Source organism: Clarias gariepinus, chromosome 3 (genome assembly GCF_024256425.1).
Source record: "Clarias gariepinus isolate MV-2021 ecotype Netherlands chromosome 3, CGAR_prim_01v2, whole genome shotgun sequence".
Classification (NCBI taxonomy): domain Eukaryota; kingdom Metazoa; phylum Chordata; class Actinopteri; order Siluriformes; family Clariidae; genus Clarias; species Clarias gariepinus.
Genome location: NC_071102.1, coordinates 15,824,803 through 15,847,242, shown reverse-complemented (window position 1 = coordinate 15,847,242; position 22,440 = coordinate 15,824,803). Strand labels below are relative to the sequence as shown.

General features: G+C 41.2%; 1 protein-coding gene across 1 annotated transcript in view; it reads right to left on the bottom strand.

The window, feature by feature from the left end:
* filip1l (filamin A interacting protein 1-like) overlaps positions 1-22,440 on the bottom strand; it is an 87,721-nt gene that overhangs the window by 8,955 nt on the left and 56,326 nt on the right. Inside the window, exon 5 of the mRNA XM_053491316.1 lies at positions 15,157-17,911. Coding sequence (XP_053347291.1) covers positions 15,157-17,911 — 2,755 coding nt within the window. The remainder of the gene's footprint in view (positions 1-15,156; positions 17,912-22,440) is intronic.

Sequence of the window (22,440 nt, the reverse complement as noted above, 5' to 3'; positions counted from 1 at the left end):
CCCCCGAAAAGTTCTTGAAGCTCTCGCAGCATGGGTTGTGAGCGTCCCAGAGGGCCGTACTCCACTCCCGGGCTCTCCCAGTGAGGAGTGTGATCACGTAGACCACCCGGGACCTTTCTGAAGAGAAGGTGGAGGCTTGCAGTTCAAAGATCAGCGAACATTGGGATAAGAACGATCTACAGGTTCCCGGTTCCCCTCCGTAGGTGCAGGGTGGCTGGTAGGCGTGGCTCTCGCGGGGCCTATGGGTTTATGCCCCAAGCTGTAGGCATCTGGAGGTGCTGCACGCGGGCCGTGACATCAGCTAGCGTCTGCCTGGCGGTGGCGAGCTCCTCTGGTGTTTTCCAAGGAGCGCGCCTTGGTTCTCCAGTGCTTGTCTCATTCTGTCCAATCCTGCTGGATCCATGCTGGCTGGATTATTCTGTCAGGGGCGAAGAGCCTCTTGGGCTTGGTGGAGGGATCCAGGAGCAGGTGCAGAAGCACCACGCAAGTGGCTTTGGTCGAGCTTCATACGGGCGTGGCTGTGTCAGCAGGGGGAACTCAGCCATGAAATTCGTATGCGTAGCGTCGATGCAGAGACTTGAGGATAAGCCTTAGTCAAGTGAGCGTGGGTCTGAACCGTGAAATCCATCTGCGTAGCGTCAATGCTGAGACGTGAGGATAAGCTGTAGTCGAGTGAGCGTGGGTCTGAGCTGTGAAATCCGTCAGTGTGGTGTCAGTGCCGAGTCGTGAAGCTGGGCCGTAGTCGGGAAACGAAAGCAAAAGTTTAAAGCCGTTAAATCCAAGAGTAGTAATAAATCCAGAACAGCATTTATGTCCATACTGGACTCGGTAGGAGTAAATCAGTGTGTAGTAGGACCCACTCATAAAGCAGGTCACACTTTAGATTTAATAATATTATTCAGATTAAGTATAAGAAATTTATTCACAATTCCACTATCTGAAGTTATCTCAGATCACTATCTTGTCTCAATTTAAGTGTGTCACAGTAATAATGTACGCACAGCGCCGCGCTACCGTATGAAACGTACATTCACATCAACTACCAAACAGAGTTTTATCAGTAATCTCCCAGAGTTCCCAACTTCGATTAGATCACCATCTGACCCCACAGAACTCGTTCAGGCCACTGAATATTTAGAGTCGACATTTCGCTATACCTTAGATAATGTAGCTCCAGTTAAAAGAAAAATTATTAGAGATAAGAAACTTGCTTCTTGGTATAACGATCACATGCGCACTTTAAAACAGACCACTCGGAAATTAGAACGTAAAAGGCGTCAAACTAAATTGCTAGTATTTCAAATAGCATGGAAGGAGAGCATCCTGAACTATAGAAAAGCTCTTAGTGTAGCTAGATCAACATATCTCTCCACTCTTATAGAAAATAACTAAAATAATCCTAGATTCTTATTTAATGCTGTAGCCAAATTAACCAGAAATAAGACCACTGCAGAAATCTCCACAATAACATCATGCAATAGTGAGGACTTCATGAACTTTTTTAATAATAAAATTGTAAATATTAGGCATAAAATTGAGGTTTTGAAACTGAACAATGTAATTGATGCAGATGTTAATCTAGCCATGTCAGATCAGAACCTAGAATACTTTACTCCCCTTGAAGAGAATGAACTAATTTCACTTATCTCTTCTGCAAATTCATCAACCTGTATCGATCCTGTACCGACACATTTTCTTATACAGATAGTACCAGCAATAACAGAACCCCTGTTGAGAATAATTAATTCTTCACTCAGCATTGGTTATGTTCCAAAATCTTTTAAATTAGCAGTTATCAAACCAATAATTAAGAAACCTGACCTCGACCCCTGTCAGCTGTCCAGTTACAGGCCAATATTAAACCTCCCCTTTATCTCTAAGATTCTGGAAAAGATAGTAGCGGAGCAGCTATGCTCATATCTACATAGAAATGGCATACATGAACTGTATCAGTCAGGATTTAAGCCTCATCACAGTACAGAGACAGCACTCGTTAAAGTAGTAAATGACATCCTATTGGCCTCTGATCAGGGTTGTGTAACTATGCTTGTATTACTCGACCTCAGTGCAGCTTTTGACACCGTTGATCACGCTATTCTTCTTCACAGATTAGAAAATTTAGTAGAAATTAAGGGTACAGCCCTCTCCTGGCTCAGATCCTATCTGACCCATCATTATCAGTATGTAGACTTAAATGGTGAATATTCTGCATGTTCTCTAGTGGAGTTTGGCGTTCCGCAGGGTTCAGTTTTAGGTCCACTGCTTTTTTCCCTTTACATGTTTCCTCTGGGCAACATAATCCGTAAGCATGGTATTAGTTTTCATTGTTATGCTGACAATACACTTCGATGCAGAAAAACTAGTTCATGCTTTTATCACCTCTAGGTTGGACTATTGTAATGCCTTACTGTCTGGTTGTTCAGCTAGATGCATAAATAAGCTTCAGCTAGTCCAGAATGCAGCAGCGAGAGTCCTCACTAGAACCAGAAGATATGAGCACATCACCCCTATCTTATCTTCACTGCATTGGCACCCTGTGAAATTTCGCATTGATTTTAAAATACTACTCTTGACATATAAAGCATTAAATGGTCTCGCGACGCAGTACCTGAGCGAACTGCTTGTGTCTTACGATCCGCCACGCCTACTTCGATCAAAGGATGCATCAGTACCGCGTATTATGAAAAATACAGCTGGGTGCAGAGCTTTTTCTTACAAAGCCCCAAAATTATGGAATAGTCTTCCAAATAGTATTCGAGACTCAGACACAGTCTCAGTGTTTAAGTCCAGGCTAAAAACCTATTTATTTAGCCAAGCATTTTTATAAATAGATTTGCCATAGGTAAAGGAGCAGATCTGGGGGACTCATGGACGTAGAGTATTATGGTGAACTGGTATGTTTGGATGCTGTTTTCCTCACTCTCATTGATCACTCAGGTTTGCTGACGGTGAGGTGATTGTTTGCTTTACATCTCAGGAAGCCCTTATGTTTGTGTTTCCTTCTGGCTCTCCCTTTTAGTTATGCTGTCATAGTTAGTCCTGCCGGAGTCTCTGCTTGCACGCTACAGTTAATATACATTCACATTATACATTGTGTGACTGTGACCATACCTAACTGCCATCTCTCCTCTTCTTCTCTTTCCCCCCCTCTTTCTCTTTCCTCACTCCTCCTGTCTTCCCCTTTCACTCTTTCTCTCTCTCTGTCGAGCTACACATGTCGTTCCTGAGCTGCCAGTGATCCAGACTCCCTCTGCCCTCCGGACCTGTCTGACCCATCCTGGTGCCCCGCTTCTGGCTGAAGATCTCGTCACATGGATGCCCCGTGTGTCTCTCTGGGATGCGTCTGGCGTCTGGGTATGATTCTCTCTACCTAGAAAATGGTTCTGGCCTTGACTGGTGTTGGCAACTGTTTCTCTGGGGACTTGACAGTTCGATAGTTCAGGACTGGAACTTCCTACAAGTCTACCTGGGTCTTTAATAACTACCTGGACTCCATATTAACATCAATTAACATCAGCTATTATAGCTGAACTGCCTCAAACCCTACACACTGTATAAATGCAGATCATTTACTGCTTTCTGTTTCACCCAAATGAGGATGGGTTTCCTGTTGAGTCTGGTTCCTCTCAAGGTTTCTTCCTATTACCATCTCAGGGAGTTTTTCCTTGCCACTATCGCCCTCGGCTTGCTCACCAGGGACAAACTGACCATTTTGATTCATACAAATTCACATTTCATACAAACTTAAATAATTCTTTTGACTGTGTAAAGCTGCTTTGTGGCAATGAAAATTGCTAAAAGCGCTATACAAATAAAATTGAATTGAATTAAATTGAATTAAATTTTTGCGCTTTCTAACCCTTTTTAAAGTCTGGATGGCCCTCCCCTAACGCTAATATTTTCTCAGTCAGAGTGCTAACTAATACACACCTATAATAAATAAAGGTATCACTAATCACTGAGGAAGTATGTCTAAACATCCTGCACACTACACACTGAATAAGCTGAATATTATACATGATAACATACCTAAGTCAGAGTTTTGTTGTTCAGAGATGGATTCTGCTTGTTGTTCTTAGAAGAGGATGTTTGTTTAATAAGATCTCGGAGAGTGATAGGATTCCAGAAGAACAAGGTGGAGGTAGGTCTGCATCAAGGATCGACTTTTAGCCCCTTTTTGTTTGCTCTGTTATGGACAGGATGACAGATGAGGTTAGACAGGAGTCTCCATGGACTATGATGTTTGCAGATGACATTGTGCTTTGTAGCGAGAGCAAGGAACAGGTGGAAGAAAATTTGGAGAGGTGGAGGTATGCTATGGAAAGCAGAGGAATGAAGGTTAGCCGTTAGACGGAATACATGTGTGTAAATGAGAGGAACCCAAGAGGAACGGTGAGGATACAGGGAGCAAAGGTAAAGAAGGTGCAGGACTTTAAGTACTTAGGGTTAACAGTTCAGTACAATGGAGAGTGTGGAAAGGAGATGAAGAGGCAGGTACAGGCAGATTGTAATGGGTGGATAAAAGTTTCAGGTGTGTTGTGCAATAAAAGAGTATCAGCGAGAATGAAAGGAAAGGCGTACAGGTCAGTGGTGAGACCAGCTATGCTCTACGGCTTAGAGACAGTGGCACTGAAGAAAAGACAGAAGGCAGAGATGGAGGTAGCAGAGCTGAAGATGTTGAGGTTCTCTTTGGGAGTGACAAGGATGGATAGGATCAAGAATGAGTTCATCAGAGGGACAACCCATGTTGGATGTTTTGGAGATAAAGTCAGAGAGGCCAGATTAAGGTGGTTTGGACATGTTTAGAGGAGAAATGGTAAATATATCGGTAGAAGGATGCCAGGTTTGAACTGCCAGGCAGGAGGTCTAGGATGCATGCCAGCGGGGCACTGCCAACCCTTTTTAACCCTTTCCTTTCCCATTTTTCCAAATAAATGACCCTTTTTCCTGTAAGACCTCGCCTAGTGTCCGTGTTTTATGGTGTCGCCCGTGCACTTAAGGTCGAACCTGTTTCAAGGGATATGCGCATTCTCCAAAAAGTGCAAAAAAACAGAAAAGGCAAAAGTCCAATAGTGTTAAAACGTAAAAACTAGTTATTGTTTTGTATAATGGAAAAGGCTGTATAATTTGCTGATACAAACGAGGAACTTTTGCAGTAACAATATACAAACAGGAAGCTATGTCTTAACTCACTAGAAGTGAGTTTGGCAACTATGTGAAACACATCAAGCTCTACTCCAAAAGGTGAAAGACCATGTGAATTTAAAGAATGTCAAAGTCTTCAATAGAATGTTGAATGAGCCTAGAAAAGTGGGATCACTATATGGTAGTGTTAGCTATAACCTTAGCTGGAAAGATGACCCACAGCAAAGTGACATGGTACCACCTAAATAATGGCAGAAGGAACCCCTACCATACAAGACTACAGGCCAAGACAAAACAGGTTTCAGACATCCGAATATGCAGTAGAGGCAGAGAAACAAAGTTAGAAACATACTGTATTCTGATGAACAAAGAAATGACCCATCAGTACGAGTTTTATGAGCAACAGATCAACAAGGGTGATCAAGTGCTAGAGTGAGAGCAGGTACAAGAAATGTGGCAAGATTAGAGGTAAAAATATTAGACAGGACTAAATAAAGAACATTGAAGTAACAGAATCTACTTTAAATAACAGATCAATAATATAATAAAGGCAGGAAGCACTTTAAGATGCAACTTTAAATACAAAATCAAAAGAACTATTAATACAATTTATAATATATCTAAGTGTTAGATGAATAACAATAAACTACAATATACAAGTACTAGACTTGAAAGAATCACTTCACTACAGTGTAATGATCAGAATAATATTATAAACTGAATTACACTAATAAAAAGGCCTTGTCTTTGGTGTTGGCAATGCTTTAAAACTCCACAAGCAAGAAAGCTACCACAATGACTATTTAAACCAGGGGTGTCAAACTTATATTAGGATGAGGGCCGGACGAGAAGAAATGTGACCATGTGTGGGCCGAATTAGTTTTTTGTTTCTTTTAATCATAGTGCATCAAATTACAACAAATACACTATATTCTGTAAGTCCTCAGAAACTGTTCATTAACACTCATTCCTTTTTTGGGAAAAAACAATGCCAAGTAATGGCGAGCAAAATCCTTTCCTTTGAACATGAATATTACTTGTCAGATACTTTTTAGTAATGATAAAATAAGAAATAAAAAAATGCTGCAGACTCTGTGTACAGACAGTTACATTAAATATGAAGCTATAGGCTACAATATATATTATTACAAACTAGAAAAACACTTCACAATTTAAAAAAACTGCCTTTAACAACTCAATAGTTTAGAAAAAATCATATACAAAAATAATTTTTTTATGGTTAATGCAAATAAAAAAAAATAATTTACTTTGGATATAAACATTAACTATACACTACAAATGAGAAATTTTCTTTAACAAATAAAAATCTAGATGAGGTTTGACATACGCAAGTATACATACGTACGCATAATGCTATTAACTCCTGCTTCCTGACACCTGACTTCTCTTTCCATTTCTCCTGAAACATCCACCCTTCCAGATCAATTCTTTTATTGATCATTTTTTTTTAAATCGCGAGTGCTTGCCACAGATCTTCAAATAGCCGAAGAAATTTGATTTAGGCGGCAATTTAGAATGTGCATGCGTGTAAAAGATTTTGGGGGAAGTGCAATAGAAGAGCAGTTAAATGATCAATGATAAAATAAAAAAAATTATAAAACCAAACACAATATTACAGCGAATACCTGGACATGGACTTTATTTAATACTACTACTAATAATAATATTGATAATGAAAAAGATTTTATATTAAATATTATTGTTTAAATCATACCGCGGGCCGTACTGGACGCCTTAGAGGGCTGTATTCGCCCCGCAGGCCGTATGTTTGACACCCCTGATTTAAACCAAACGTCTCAGGTTACTGTGCTGTAACCCTGTTCCCTGAAAAAGCGGAAATGAGATGCTGCGCGAAAGCGCTATGGGAAACGTCTCGTTGTGACCGGTTGTGAAGCATGTGTGTGTCAAACGCCAAAATTTTTGGCATATATAACCTCGGTCAGATGACCTCATTCGATTAGGTGCACCTGGAGGTTATAAATAGGCATGAACCGGAAACATCCTCAGGTCAATTTCGTCTGAAGGATGTCCAGTCACCCATGCAGTGCGACATTGGAGCGCAGCATCTCGTTTCCGCTTTTTTAGGAAACAGGGTTACAGCAAAGTAACCCGAAACGTTCCCTTTCAAAAGCTACACTCAAGAATACCCAGTCCGCCGCGCTGCAAGTGTCTGGACCCCCAGGGTTGTGTAGTGTGCGCACAGTCCCCCCAAGGAGTCTTAGACATACTTGGAAACCCCTCTTGCCAGAGCAATTAATGAGGCAAGCTTCCTGGTCAAATGGCCCCAAACACTAGAGGCGAAGTGTGCCATGCGCCTCATAGGCTAGGGCACTAGAATCTCTCACCGACTCGTCCAGTGGTGGCTGCCCTTCGGCCGCGGCCCCATGACATATGAAACCTGCTCTGATTCACGACACTGGCTAGTGCGGTGGTGTGCTGTAAATTTTGAAGAGCATGAACTAGACACAGCGAATGAAGTCTTACTGCTCCGGAGCTGTAACGACGGAGGACAGAGGCTTCAAGAACAACTGCGGAAAATAGTTGGGCAAGGATGCAGAATAGCTCTAGCTAGCCAATTGGCACAGCCTAAGCACCAGAGAAAGGCTAATGAGGCCCGCGAATAAGCCGGCAACTAAGGGGTGCTTCCCACAAACCCCCTCAGTCAGGACGTAGGCCGAAATACCGGCTGCATACGTTCCGAATGTACTAGGGCACCAGCTCGAGGTTAGTTCTCCCTGCAGAAACTTCCAGCACTGAAACAGTTTGGCAGTGGACTGGGTCTACATGTTTTATGTCCTGGAATGTAAATGACCCTGAGGGACAGAATTGTTCTGTCCATAAAGCAGAACCTAGTGCACTAGTTTCCCTAACGCCGCAAATCTAGTCTGCCCGGGTGATATTGACAAGACTACCATGATGTTGTCCATCTGTGCTAGCCTCCTGATTGTTGGAGGGAGTATTTCAGGGCCAGATATAAAGTCATCAATTCAAGTCGGTTGATATTCAACACGAGAAGATGACCTTTCCAGATCCCTTGGGCTGGACGACTATCTAAAACCGCGCTCCGGCTCATGAGGGAAAACTGTCTGCCGTTAGTAACTTGCGACGACAGCACAGACCTAGAGTGGGACCCAGAGTCAAGGACGAGGGTCTGAACCACATAGAGGGGGTACGAAGCTCTCGGGGCGTAACCCTTATTGCCTCTGAGGATTGGCCCTTGGATGAAATCCCCAGGCACTTAGGCACCACTAAAGCGGTAAAAGTTACACAGATCCCACATGACACTCAATGTATACTTTGTGTAGGAAAGAGAACGCTTTCCATGGCGTTGAGACTCCATCCTAAAGAAAACAAGGTGAGCTAGGATGACATGTCGATGACAAGGTGCTAGCTCTATAGAAAGGGTACGAAACCCTTGTTGCCTCTCAGCTGCTGAAGGGAGTATTTCAGGGCCAGAAATAGAGTCATCATTTCAAGGCAATTGATGTGCCAGGCGAGAAGATGACCTCTCCAGATCCCTTGGGCTGGACGGCCATCTAAGGCCGCACCCCAGCCTGTGAGGGAAAACTTCTGTCGTTAGCAATCTGCGACGACAACACGGACCTAGAGTGGGACCCAGAGTCAAAGACCGGGGTCTGAACCACATAGAAAGGGTACGAAGCTCTTGTTGCGTAACCCTTATTCCCTCTTGGGATTGGCACTTGGATGAAATCCGCCGGCACTTAGCCACCACTGAAACCACTCTAGAAGTGGTAAAGTTACCTCCTGGCCTAGCTTGGACTCCTTTAGGGTGCTATAATGGATCCGGCACGCGCAGGAGACAGCCCACATTGCAGTCGGATTCTGCATGACACTCAACGTCATACCTCATGTAGGAAGAAGGACGCTTTCTGTGGCGTTAAGACTCCACCCTAAGAAAATAAGGCTAGCTAGGGCAACGTGTTGACGCCGAATGGTTCTGTCTGAGAGGTGAACATGTGCTATGGCCCCTTTTTCCAGCAAGCCTGTCATTTAAATTAACAGAGGTGCTCACTGTGGTTTCACAGAAGTGGAAAACCCACGCCGTTGAAACACAATGATTGAATCCTGTAGCCAGGGTAGCTTAGATGCTGCCAGCTTCTCCGAAGGGGCGATAGCTTTGTCATTTAGCTAGGAGAGGAAGTGGTGGTGAGGGTGGTGGCTGTTAGGTGTTCAGTGTCCTAAAACACTTTGTCGGAACCTCCTGAGGGTACTGGTCTTTCACAGTGCTTCGTACCTAAACAGACATACCTGGCAGTAGGTTCCCCGCTGCCGGCCTTTCTAAAAGGTGCGCAAATTTTTACACTTTGGCTAGGTGGGTGTGTTAGATGTTCGGCATCCTGAACATGGGAGGAAGGGACCGAACACCTAACATTTTGCTGGAGACCACTGCTCCTCCAAACACCAGTGGTGGCGGAGATTGAACCACGGCCTCCTGCCAGTGCTCAGCTCTCAGTAGGTCAGTCTGCTATGCCTGCAAAGCCCTTGTGTGCAGGACAGCACCAGGCTGACCTGCTGCCTAAAAAATCTTCTCCCACCAACGAAGATGTTAGTCTACACGCTTGGTGGGGAGTGGGGATTTTTCCCGGGAGGATGAGCTCCCAGGAGAGAGATAGCCCACAAGCGTCTCTCTGATCTGGGATATCATCATAAAGGACTGTGCTTTGACATTGGAACAAATCAGTGTCAATAGCACAAAAACACGGGATAAATACAGCTTATTCCATAGAGTTAACTCATGAAAGTTGCCAGGAGGGGGGAGGGGCCATCATTGAGGCCCCTCTTACAGCCACCCGACAGGCACTTGTCATCTAAACTTGAGCGTTTGGAGGATTTATTTTATTTATTTTTTACAGCGAATCTAGGTGTACAGTACGCGTTAGACCGCGCGTTACAACCTCTAACAACAACTCTAAAGTGATAGTTTCCAACTTCATGGAAGTGAGAGAGAAAGTTCTTCCCCTCTTCACAAGAAGCGCCGAAGCATGCTTGAAAAGTGGAAGGTAAAACACGCATGACCTAGAGAGAGCGCGAGAGAAATAGAAAATTCTGTCTTGTGCGCTTCTGCCAGATAAGCACGCGAAAAATGCGTCGTGGCTCACGGTTTCGTTTTAAGAAACGGCAAACCCGATTACAAAGGGTCTTTAATAGGGAGAAATCGCAATACTTACCCGCTCCCTTAAGCCAAAGATATCGTGCTCTTCCCCCAAACACTGAAAACAGAAAGCGAGGAGATCGCCCTCAGCGAGATATTCTTCTACACAGAGGGACGGACTCGTGTCTAACTCTGCCATCTTTCTGGTGAGTAATAAGACACTTCCTATTTTCAAAAGATCTGAGGATGTTTCCGGTTCATGCCTATCTTCCAGGTGCACCTAATCGAATGAGGTCATCTGACCGAGGTTATACAGTATATGGCAAAAATTTTGGGATGTTTGACACACACATGCTTCACAACCGGTCCCGACGAGACGTTTCCCATAGCGCTTTCGCGCAGCATCAAGTGTAGCTTTTGAAATTGAACCAAAAGTGTATTATACAAAAAAGGGCATCAAAACAACCAAAAGAAACAATATTTACAAAATATATACAACTAAAGAAGTCTGTGGGGGGAGATAAATCAATCTCACTGGAAATGGATGGATTGTGCATAATCAGAATTGCTCAATCACATAACTGTAAATGCTTTAATCTATTTTCTGTAACGCAACTTCACAGGCAAATTAAGTGATCCTTGTAATTTGAGCACTTTTTATGTTTATGCAAGTTTTAAGTTTTGATGTGTTGGACTGTGTTTAACATAATTCAGCACGTTTATTTGCTATTTTCTTTGCTTAACGCATTTCAATAATTTGACCCTTCTGAAACCTACTGCTGCAACCTATTTTGCATAGAGACAGAATCTATCTTACGATATGGATGTTTAAAATCGGAAGCTACTAAAAAAATTATGGTTAAAAAAAAATTTAGTTAAAACTGAAAATCACTGCAATAACAATCCAAAACAGACTCTTACGTATTTGCTTATTACATTTTTATTGCATTTTTTTTTTGCCTGTACAGTACTATGAGAATGTGTTAATAAGAATCTGAGGCATTGGCAGTGAAAACTAGCAACTTCCCTGTGATCATTCTAGGAAAAAAAAGTATAGAATGTTGTGTGTAAAATTCCTAGGTGATGAGCAGTTACCAACCTCTATGCCCCAAAATCACAAAAATCATGTGTCTCTGTAAATTTTTTTGCATTGTTCTGCTGCACAAGATTATCTGATTAGATAACTAAATGACAGTGCAATTGTACATTGAGACTTTCCTATTTTATTTTATTAAAAATCAACCTGTCTGGGGTCCTGGAGCCTATTCCAGGAGCCTTAGGGTGGAGTACCAATCCATTGCTGGGCACACACACATACAACACACACTAACACACTCATTCACACACTACTGGCAATTTGGAAACAAAAATAAAAAAAAACTGCATGACATTGGACTGTTGGAGGAGACTCAGTACCTGGAGGAAACCCACCAAGCACAGGGAGAACATGCAAACTTCATAGAAGCAAAGAATTCTTGCACAGAATATACAGAATAAAGCAGTATAGACAATGAGTAAGTGAGTAAAACTCAACCTAAATATTTCTCAACTAAAAAATTAAAAACACAATATTTTAGCATTTGTGCTGTTTTTACATGCTTGTGACGCAAAGAAAATAGGCACAAAATATTTTAGACTTATCAGATGTTATGTTTAAAATGAGAACATTTACCTGTCAGTAGACAATGTATGCTGGTCACCAGCATACCAGCAAAATGTATGCTTTTCACCGGCATACCAGCACCAAAACACAACATTGCTGGTATGCTGGTATAATTGCTGGTCAAGATGATCACCAGCTATGCTGGTCTATGCTGTTTTTTCAGCAGGGTGACCAGCAAATATTTTATAAATATCCTAGGTTAATTTGACATTTTTCCACTAACTTTTTGTTACAATTTTACCTCTTTAATTTTTTTTAATGAAATGTAGCCTATTCCTTATTACATTAGTTTTTTCACTTAAAAACCAAGCATTTAAAAAATGCAAACTAATTTCAAATGCAAGGGGTTAACATTTAACTTAACTAAAAAACTAACTTTTTGAGCAGCACATAACTCTGTCATCAGCCTCAATTATTCTTTCTATTTTTTTCTATTATTTCTAATTAGCAATTAATTTACCATATCACATGAAAATGTGTAAATAGTACAGAGTGCGCCATGTGGGATGAGAAAGAAACTGTGACATTTTACTGCCTGTAAAAATTTCTTCAAAGTCTCAAGAATTAACTTGACAGTGAGCGCACGGGTTGAGTCGCTGCAAGTATGTGGGCTACTAATTAGCACTTATGGTGAAACTGGTGTAAGCCTTTTTAATGAGTGGGATTGACATCAATTTGGTCACAGAGTTTAGAGAAAAAGGCGGGTCAAAGGTTTATATAACATACATATATATAACACACAATTTTTGATTATGTAATGAAACTTCTGCGCTCTGTACAGGATTGTTTATATCTGAGGTAATTTTTTTCCCTATCTCTAAAAAATATCTTAAATAATATTAATCTTTTGTTTATTTTAATCTTGTATTAAGAAAAAGTAGATTGAAATGAATTAGATAAGACATTTTACTTGCTTAGATTGCTTTTTTTGTAGCGAATGCCTTTTAACACTGTTCCAATGGTGGCAAATTTATTTACAGTCCATTAGTCAACCATCACTGACCACTCAATCGAATGTAAGTCCGACTTTGTAAATAGTTTTATCATGTTGATAATATTACATGGTGGTAATTTATACATTTGGCTTAGTAAAATTCCTTAGGTGATACCTTAGATAAAGTTGTTATTATCATGGCAATATAGATGAAAATGAACACAGTAGATTGTCTATTGAATATTTTTTTTTTCTCACTTGTGTTCTGCAAATAAAGCCATTAAAAACCTTGTTAGTTTTAAAAAAACAGAGGTCATGTTGATCCAATATGCTAGTGTAGTCAAGTGGGTAAGTTCCCGCCTATGATTTACCACATCGGCCTATCAGAGCTTGGTACAGGTTATATAAAGGCTGCAACTAGGCTACCTGGGATGTGTCATTGCTAGCTCCGCCCCCTTGGAGTGTGTGGGTCTCTGGTAAGCAGCTTGAATAGCACCTTTGCAGCTTCACAGCAGTGTGCAGGATACTAGGGACATGTTATTGCCAGCTCCGCTTTTGGGGTGTGTGGGTCTCTAATTAGCAGCTGGAATAGTATCTTGTTCACAACTTCAGGCTACCTGAGATGTGATATTGCCAGCACCACCATTGGGGTGTGTGGGTTCTTGTCTAGCAGCAGCAGCACCTTGTTTCCCAGCTTCGCGGTGGTGTGCAGGCTGTTTATTTCCTGGTGGTTTGAGTCAGTCACCTTTGACTATACTGCAGAGATTTTGACTGTGAGCAACCGTTTGACTTGACTGGCCTGGTGACCAACACTTGCAGAACAAATTGGTTCATTGGGAGCACCTTTTTGTACAGAATGGGATAACAGTGGCGCTGTTTTGTTGCTACTCTGTCCTGCTACCTTGTTGCTACTCTGTCCTGCTACCTTGTTGCTACTCTGTCCTGCTACTTTGTGGCTACTCTGTCCTGCTACTTTGTGGCTACTCTGTCCTGTATGAGAGTAAATTCTATCTGGTTTTATGTGCCTTTATTTACTTATAATGAGAACAAAAGATACCCATCGGAATATAATAGTCATTATCTGTAGTAGATTTGAAAAGTGCTTGCCTAGGAATTTAAGCTATACATAGGATGGGGAATCTTACGTGCAAAAGCTGACCATATAAGGCCTCCTGGAACATGCTTGCCCAGGAAGGTGAGATATACATAGATCGGGGGAATTTAAAGAAACCCAGCTGTTGTGGAACATCACTGTATACTGAATAAGCTTCATTGTATGAAGTATTTAAAGGGAGAGCATTCAGAGATCGGGGGTGATTTCTGCAGACTCCCCCGGCCGTTATTGCATGATAAATAAAGGTCGTTATCTTCTGAAACCAAAGCCTGAGTATTCAATTAATATCCACGACACCTGCTTCTTTGTGGCTACTCTGTCCTGCTACTTTGTGGTTACTCTGTCTTTGTGTATATGGGTTTTGGTTGCTTTGGTTGTATGATTTATTTGATTATTGTGTTTGTTGTCTTTGTTTAGCCTGATCAAGTTAAGTTTATAATGTTTTTTTTTTCTTTCCTTTTTCTTTAAGCATAGTGTGAATTATTTATTGTTACTTGTTAATGATGAGTATGGTATATTGCTTTTCTTTTTCAGACCATCCTTTTCCTATTGCATATACATTTCACATTAAACACGCCCATTAAACCCCCATTTATTTCTTTGCACGGTGCCAATTTCTCAAGAACATATTAGAACATAAACCAACATGTAGAATTTTAACTGACAGTTTTGAAGTAAACAGAGGCTGGAATCATGGTTGCTTATTATGTTCAGTTCAGTCATCTTGACAATTTTAAAATGGATGAAAGCTTTTTCTGGAAAGTAGCATATTCTGTTTTCATGTTGCAGATAAATGTATGGACTTTGACTAACATAATCAATATAGTCCTGCTAAATATGTTAATACAAAAAAAAAAAAAAAAAAACCCAGAATGAACCTATTATAACAAATGAACATCCCAAGAATTCTGAAATAAGATTCTGAAACAAATCACATTGATGTTGAGCTTAATTTATCAGGGCAGTGTGTGTAAGAATCTGCGATGCTCCACCATTAAGAAAAACAATGGGAAAAAAACAAGTAGGAAGGAGCAAATATTTTTTAACGGCATTGTATACAGTATAAGAATAAAATAAGAACAGAACAATGTACAGATTATATTGTAATTACCCCCAATAGCATGTGGGAGTACTAATAGTCTAGGTGCATTCTAGACACTACTTACTGTAATTTGTGATGGTTGTGGGATGGGAGGGGTAGTGGGGTTTATCCTGATGCTACCCACAACTTTGCTGGTAACTTTTCCTAGAGTATCACTTGTTAATACAGACGTGCTTTGCTTTTGACCAGCAGAATAGCCAGGGCTGCAGGGTTCTATATTGCTATTAATAGGCTTGAGGTATGGTATGCCTAAGTGAATGTGAATTTTGTTGTCTTCATTGGTGATGACACTTGGGCTTGAGCTGTTATACCCATGTACATACTGTTTATTTTGTCTTGGTGGTGTTACACAGAACACATTGTGGCCTGCTTTGACCTCAGTCTGTAGTGCTTTATCACAATTTCCTGTTGTGATTGTTGTTGTCTCAGTCGATGGCACTGCAAAGTTTGGTGTCAATAAACCATTAAATTCAGAATTCACAGTTTGGCAATATGTTGTCATACTGACAGGTGACATTGATAATTCAGGTGTGGAAGGACTTTTAATGGAAGGACTATTATTTTGTTTAGAGCCTGGTGCATTTTGAATGATGGTAATTTTTTGTTTCCTGGTGCAACCACTGGTTGGGATAACTGCTGTACTTGTATATGACTGAGTATTTTCTGTAATAGGATTTTTTATCTTGAGAGCAGCTGTGGTATGGCTATAGTCTGGTGTGACTTTGCTATGAAGATGTTGGCTTGGAATATGTGTCACCAACATATCTGCTTGCTGAATATGTGATCTATTTTCTGTTGTTTGCAATTTGCAGTCAGTAAGCTGCTGTTTCTCCATACTCTTTAAAAAATCATTTCTCAAATTTACTGTGTTGTTATTACTATTTTTGAGTGGAGGACTACATTTTGCTGGATTAATCTCCTTATAATGCTGTTCATTCTTCTCCTCATTTATTTTCCCATTCATTACAGCACATTCAAGAAGACTGAAGTTTTCATAAGTATGTATAGGGCTATCTATAGGTTCAGTCTGAACCTCCTTTGTAGTGACTTGTAGGTCTGAAAACCGTTTCCCAATCATGCCAGGCCGTAGACTCTTACTAAAGCGACGGTATCTCTCTAGCTCCCTTGTTAAGCTCTCCTTCTCCCTGGCAAGTTCCTTGTTTCTGAGTTCCTGCTGGGTAAGCTTTTTTTGGATAGAAGCATATTCTGTTTTCATGTTACAGATGGATTCTTCTGTGCCCATGTAATTGTATATCTTTTCCTTTAATGCTTCCACTTCCTTGGTCAGGTGATTGGACTTGACCTCTTCCTCTTTCAAATGTTTATACAGACTGTGTTCTTGGTTGAAATTTTTCTTCTCAACCAGTTGGTATCTAGAAAGCTCCATTCTGGTGATCTCTAATTCTTCCATAAGTGCTTTTTCACTGGAGTATCTAATTTTCAAGGATTCCCCAGCATCATGTGTCATTGGGAGATCACCCTTAACCACATTTTTCTCACTGAGCTTCCACCTAAGCCATTTTACATTTTGTGTTAAATCTTTAACTTTGTTGTGTTCTTGTTGAAACCCATTTTGAATAGGTCCCTTTATGTTCTCTTGTTTTGCTTTGTTTCTCAAAAACTCCCTTTCAACAGCTTCCAAGGCCTGGAGCCTCTTCTCCATCATGCTAACTTTTGACTGAAGGGCATTGTTTTTCTCCTTCTCAGTTTTTAGCTTGGTCTCAAAATCATCTCTTTCCCTGGTCACAATACATATTTTTTCCTCCAGCTCCACTTTGAATTTTAAAGCCTTCTTGCTTTCTTCAATCAGCTTCTCTGTTACTACTGTCACTTTCTCTTGTTCAACCTGAAGTTTATCAGTGCTACTTTGAACCTTGATTTCCAGTTGCTTCAATTTCTCTGCCATGGTTGTCCTCTCATCAACCAGCTTGACTGTAAGTGTTTTTAATTTTGTAAGATCTTCCTTTAGTTTCCACTCTGTTTTTTCTAATAGACTTTCAGCAGCTTCAAGTTCTTTTATCCTTAACCTCAGATTATCTATTTCATTACACATATGTTTAGTTACTGTCCTTTCTGTTTCTAAATTGCACTTGATTGAGCTAAATTCCTGTTCACTCTTTTCAAATGCATCTTGTAATTTTTCAAGCTCTATAATTTTAAGATTTAGCTTGTCCACCTCTGTTTTCAGGCTACAATTCTGAGTGGACTCCCTCTCCAGATTCTTTTTGAGGTTTCTGCACAAATCTTCCATCTTTATTAATTCATCATCTTTTTCTTCCATTTCTACCACTTTTTTTCTTAGCTCTTCCACTTCTAAAACAAGACTAGAGGTTCCGTTCTCTCTGTTGCTATTTTTGTCTTTTAGCTCCTGCAGTTCCTCCTCTGCCCTGCGAAAGGCCTTGTTTGACTGTTCAAGCTCAGTCAGCTCTTGGCGAAGTGTAGACAGCTTTTGATGCAAATGTTGGTTTAGATTGTTCTTCTCAGACAGATTTTTGCTCATAACTTCTTGTTCTTGTTGGAATTGAACCACCTGAGCATGTAATTCAGACTCCAAGTGCAGCACTTTGCTTTCCATTTTTTGTGCCCTGGTCCGCGCAGAGTTTAGCTCCTCTTGGGCTTCTTTGGCAGCAGCTTGTAGATCCTGAACTTTTGCAGTTTGTTGAGTCAGCTGTTCTGTGACACACTGCTGTTCATCAATAAGCAGGAGAGCAAAAGACTTGAGTTTAGTCAGTTCTTCTGTAAGATTGGTCACCTTCCTGTTGTTCTCTTCCTCTCTTTGTTCCTGGGAAGCCTTTTCTTGGTCATTGAGTAATTTCAATCTGATATAAGTATACAAAAATGGAAAGGACAATTAGAACAATGCAAGTGACACATATACTGATTTTTATATATGAGAGAAGGGAAACATACTACACATTGCTACCGTTATTCGATTCATGTTTTTAGGCGTAGATAACTGTTGAAGTGTGTATACATTTTTAGGCTTCTCTGTATATATGCACATACTTACATAAGTGCTGCATCTAATAACTAATTTATTATCAAAATAATCTATTGATTATTGAAATGATAAATCAATTAATCCAATAACAAATGGCACAATAACTTAATAGCCCTTATTTAGCTATTAGCTTTTAAATTGAGCTTAATTTTAAATTGAGCTTAATTATTACTATTACTATTATATAGTATATAATATATATAGTGTATGCTCATGATATTTTGGTATACTTAGTATATAATACATTATATATTAGTTAGTCCCACTTATATTTGTCACATATACATTACTGCACACTGAAATTGTTTGTTTTCCACATATCACAGTTTCTTGTTAGTAGGCTGGGTTGAGGGCCTTGTTCAAAGGCCCAACAGCAACAACCTGGCTGAGTTGGGGCTCAAACCAGCAGTCTTCCAATCAGAAACTCAGAGCCTTAATACTGAGCCACCACCGACCTCCAAATATGAAAAATTCATTTAAAATGTCTTTTAATAAACTTTCCCACTGAAATGGGATCTGAAGACAAGCTCACTTAAAGTTAAGACATTAGGAAAACTAATATTCTAGAGATTATTATATTTACATTATACTCACTCACTCATTTTCTATATAGCTTAGGCCCCCATTCCACTCAGCCAAATATGCTCCCAAATTTAGAAAAATGCAAATTCTTTATGACCACTGAAGACCTCGGTAGAGGATGGTAACGGCTGCTTACAGCCTTTTTTCGGCTCTGTATGAATTCTGAAATGGTCGTCAGTAGGGATGGGAATTGATAAGATTTTTACGATTCCAATTCCATTTTCGATTCTGCTTAACGATTCGGTTCTTTATCGATTCCCTTATCGATTCTCATTTGGAAGAAAAGGGACAACAAATTGTTGATTAGCATCACCAATGAAAAAAGTTATTAAATAATAAAATAAATATTCTTATGTAAAATTAACAAAATACAACAAATTATTTTGTGGCAATTCTACAAGAATGTCCAACATTTTCTTATAGAAATGAGAAGGCATTCATTTAACGTTAACAGTTACTAACAGCAAGTTTTACAAAGCTAATATGATGGCAGTGTTTGTTAGTTAATTAGTTACCTGCAGTTTTATTAGCCGAGGACATGCTAACGTTGTTGCTGCTGGGTTGAGAACTGTTAGTCCGGAGCGGACCGAAAACGCAACATTCTTTAATAGTTATTGCATGCTGTGTGTGCAAATGTTTTAGCATGTTAGTGGTATTTCCTCCCTTTGAGGAAATATCTACGCTGCAAGTATTGCAAGTTGCCCTATTTTCATGTTTTTTGGTGAAATACAACCAGACTTTTGAGCGTTTGTTCCGCTTAGGCGCCATCCTTACTAATGACCAGTGTTGCCAACTCGTCAGTAAGGAAAGTAGCTATTGGCTGTCGTAGAAGTCGCTAGAAGTCGCTAGATGACGTCATCACATAATTTGCATAATGCACACTGCACAGTGTGAAAAAGCAGCTTTACCTGCTTCTCCAATGTGATCACATGCCAGCATAGAACAGTGTTCAGCGATAACTAATGCCATGGTGGATTCAGCTTTTTTTGAAGAGTCATTTTTTTTACCATAAATGGCAGTTTGTTTTGTGTGAAACTATTGTAAGACTTTGCCTTTTGTGTATGTTTCTGAGTTGACATGTGTTTTTTTTATATCGCAAAGTTTGGCATAAAAATCAGTCTTGCAATACAGGCAGTATGCCCGTGTATTATCTCCAATAAAAGGCTTCAACCATCCGTTTAATTCAGAATTTGATTCCACCTCCTTTCTGAATTTCTGAGAGTATAGTTTTGACTGAGACATGATGAACTAGCAAGCTATATATTTATGCTAAAGTAACAGAGAAGCACACACACAGTGGATGAGGTAAGTAATGAGGCTGTCTGAGTCAAATGCAGCGATTTATTCTTGTGCAGCAATTTATTTTAGACAAAGAACATTTTTTAATATGCATCGGAACAGGATATTTTTAATTTACATCCCGCTTACAAGCCAGGGCGGGATCACTTAACGGCGGATTCGCGCATGGGCAATTCATTTGCAGTCGAGACTCGTAGGAGTGAGCATCTCCTGCTGTGACTGCAGCTGGGGGGGGGGGACTTCTGCGAGAGGACGGGCCTGTCTGTGAGTGCTTTGGGACGGGGGAGGGGCCGGCGGCGGCAGCTGCTGTGGCAAGTTGAGAAGAGTCAGTACAGACACATCAGAGTCTCCAAAAGTCTCCAGTAACACAAGAAAAAGTCGCCAGATTTGTCGCTAGTCGCTTTTAAAAAATATTGTCGCTAGAGGGATTTGAAAAGTCGCTAAATATAGCGACAAAGTCGCTAAGTTGGCAACACTGCTAATGACTGAGTGTAAGCTACGCAACGTGCGTAAGTTACGCAATGCGCGTGATGACGTCATTCGTGCCCACTGGAATCGTTAAGGGAATCGTTTGCAAATTTTGTAAACGATTCCGAGGAATTGAAACACTGGGAACCGGTTCTTAACAAGAACCGGTTTCTCGATTCCCATCCCTAGTCGTCAGCATCGTTATTGTTGGGAGGAAAATTGAAGCATGTTCAAAAATTTTATCTGCCCTTCCCCACATTAATGCCTCATTAACGCCCTGGTATCGACTTATAAGTCATTATTGATTTAATGCCTATGTATAGAGTCCTTATCTGTTTTTATTACCTCCTTACCTGTTTGGCAGCTAAAAAATCCTCACGTAAAATGTAGATGGAGGTAAGGGTAAAATTAACAAAGTGATATTTTAAGGAAAACATCCAGATTAAACGCGATTGAAAGATATATTACATGGTAAAGTCCAATGCACAACAAAAATGTCAGTGGTTTGATTATTCCTGTTAATTTTATAATTTAGTCTGGTTGATGATGAACAAATTTACCATATAATTTTCATTCCTAAAATATATGTGGCATAGCTGCACACTTTTCTAAAATGCTTCAAGTGAGATTTTAAATATAATGGCATGGTTTTGCATGCACATTAAGAATATTGTAGCCCTTTACTGCTAAAAGAACGTTGGAGATACGAGTGAGCTTGTTTGCTGCCCAATGCAAATGGCTGGGAGTACTTTATTCAGCACACAGTCACAAAACAGCATGAGCAACAGATTCACCTCAAGAACCACCAATTCAGCCTAAGCATGAACCAGAATACACAGGACACACACACCGACCACACACACACGCAATATGGCCGAAGCCACTAACCCAAACACATATCCCCAACAGGGCGAACACACAGCAACCCCTCCAGCAAGGCATGATGGTCGCCAGCCGAAACCCCGCCTATGCCACACTGCCCCCACCCGAGCTGTGACCGTCCCCGGTCACCATGACGAACTCAATCTCTGAGGCGTGACGGTGGTCGGCGCTGGCGTTGTGAATGCCGGAGTCCTTTTGCGGGGGAGGGAGGAGCGCAACCATTTCCCTGAGGCGGACCGGCCTCCACAGAGTTCAATGTTTCGCTGGCGTGCGGCTGATAAGGAGCAAGACGGTCTCTGTGAAGCACGACCACTCGTGCCCGCCCCGCCAACCGCAACCAGTAGACAACATTGGAGAGCTGGGCAATCACCGTACAGGGGCCCACCCAGTCAGACATAAGCTTAGGCGAGAGCCCCCTTTTCCTGGGAATACACCCAAACCTGCTCTCCAATAGCAAAATCTCGCCCCCGGCTGTGAGTGTCATAAACACGGCGCTGCTTAACACTGGCATCCGCCAAGTGTTTACGCGCCAACTCGTGAACACAAAACAGTTTCTTTTAACGAACAAAAATAATCCAACCCAGGCTTTGTGGGTAAATCCAATTGGGGAGGTGGTCCGAACACCAGGTCCACGGAAGTGCGCAGCTTGCGGCCGGACATTAAAGAAGCTAGCGTCAGCTGTGGGACTCCTGCACTGCTGTGCGATATGCCCAGAGCACGAGAGGCAAATGTTCGTCCCAATCCTTCTGCTGATCGCTGGTAAGCATGGCGAGTTGTGTGGTGAGCGCCTGATTGAACCATTCCACGAGGCCGTCACTTTGCGGCTGAAGGGGCATGGTGCGGGTCTTTTTCACCCCAAGGCGCTTACACACCCCCACAGACACCTCCGCCTCGAAGTTGCGCCCCTGATCGCTGTGTAACTGCTCCGGAGGGCGCCAAATCGGCTGAACACCTCATCCACCAGCACTCGAGCCGTGGTGGAAGCGTTCTGTTCAGGAACAGCAAAAGCCTCTGGTCATTTTGTCCAATAATCCATGGCCACCAGCACATAACTGTTCCCGCGATCAGAAATGGGAAACGGCCCAAGAATGTCCCATACGCTCCATTTTTCTTTAG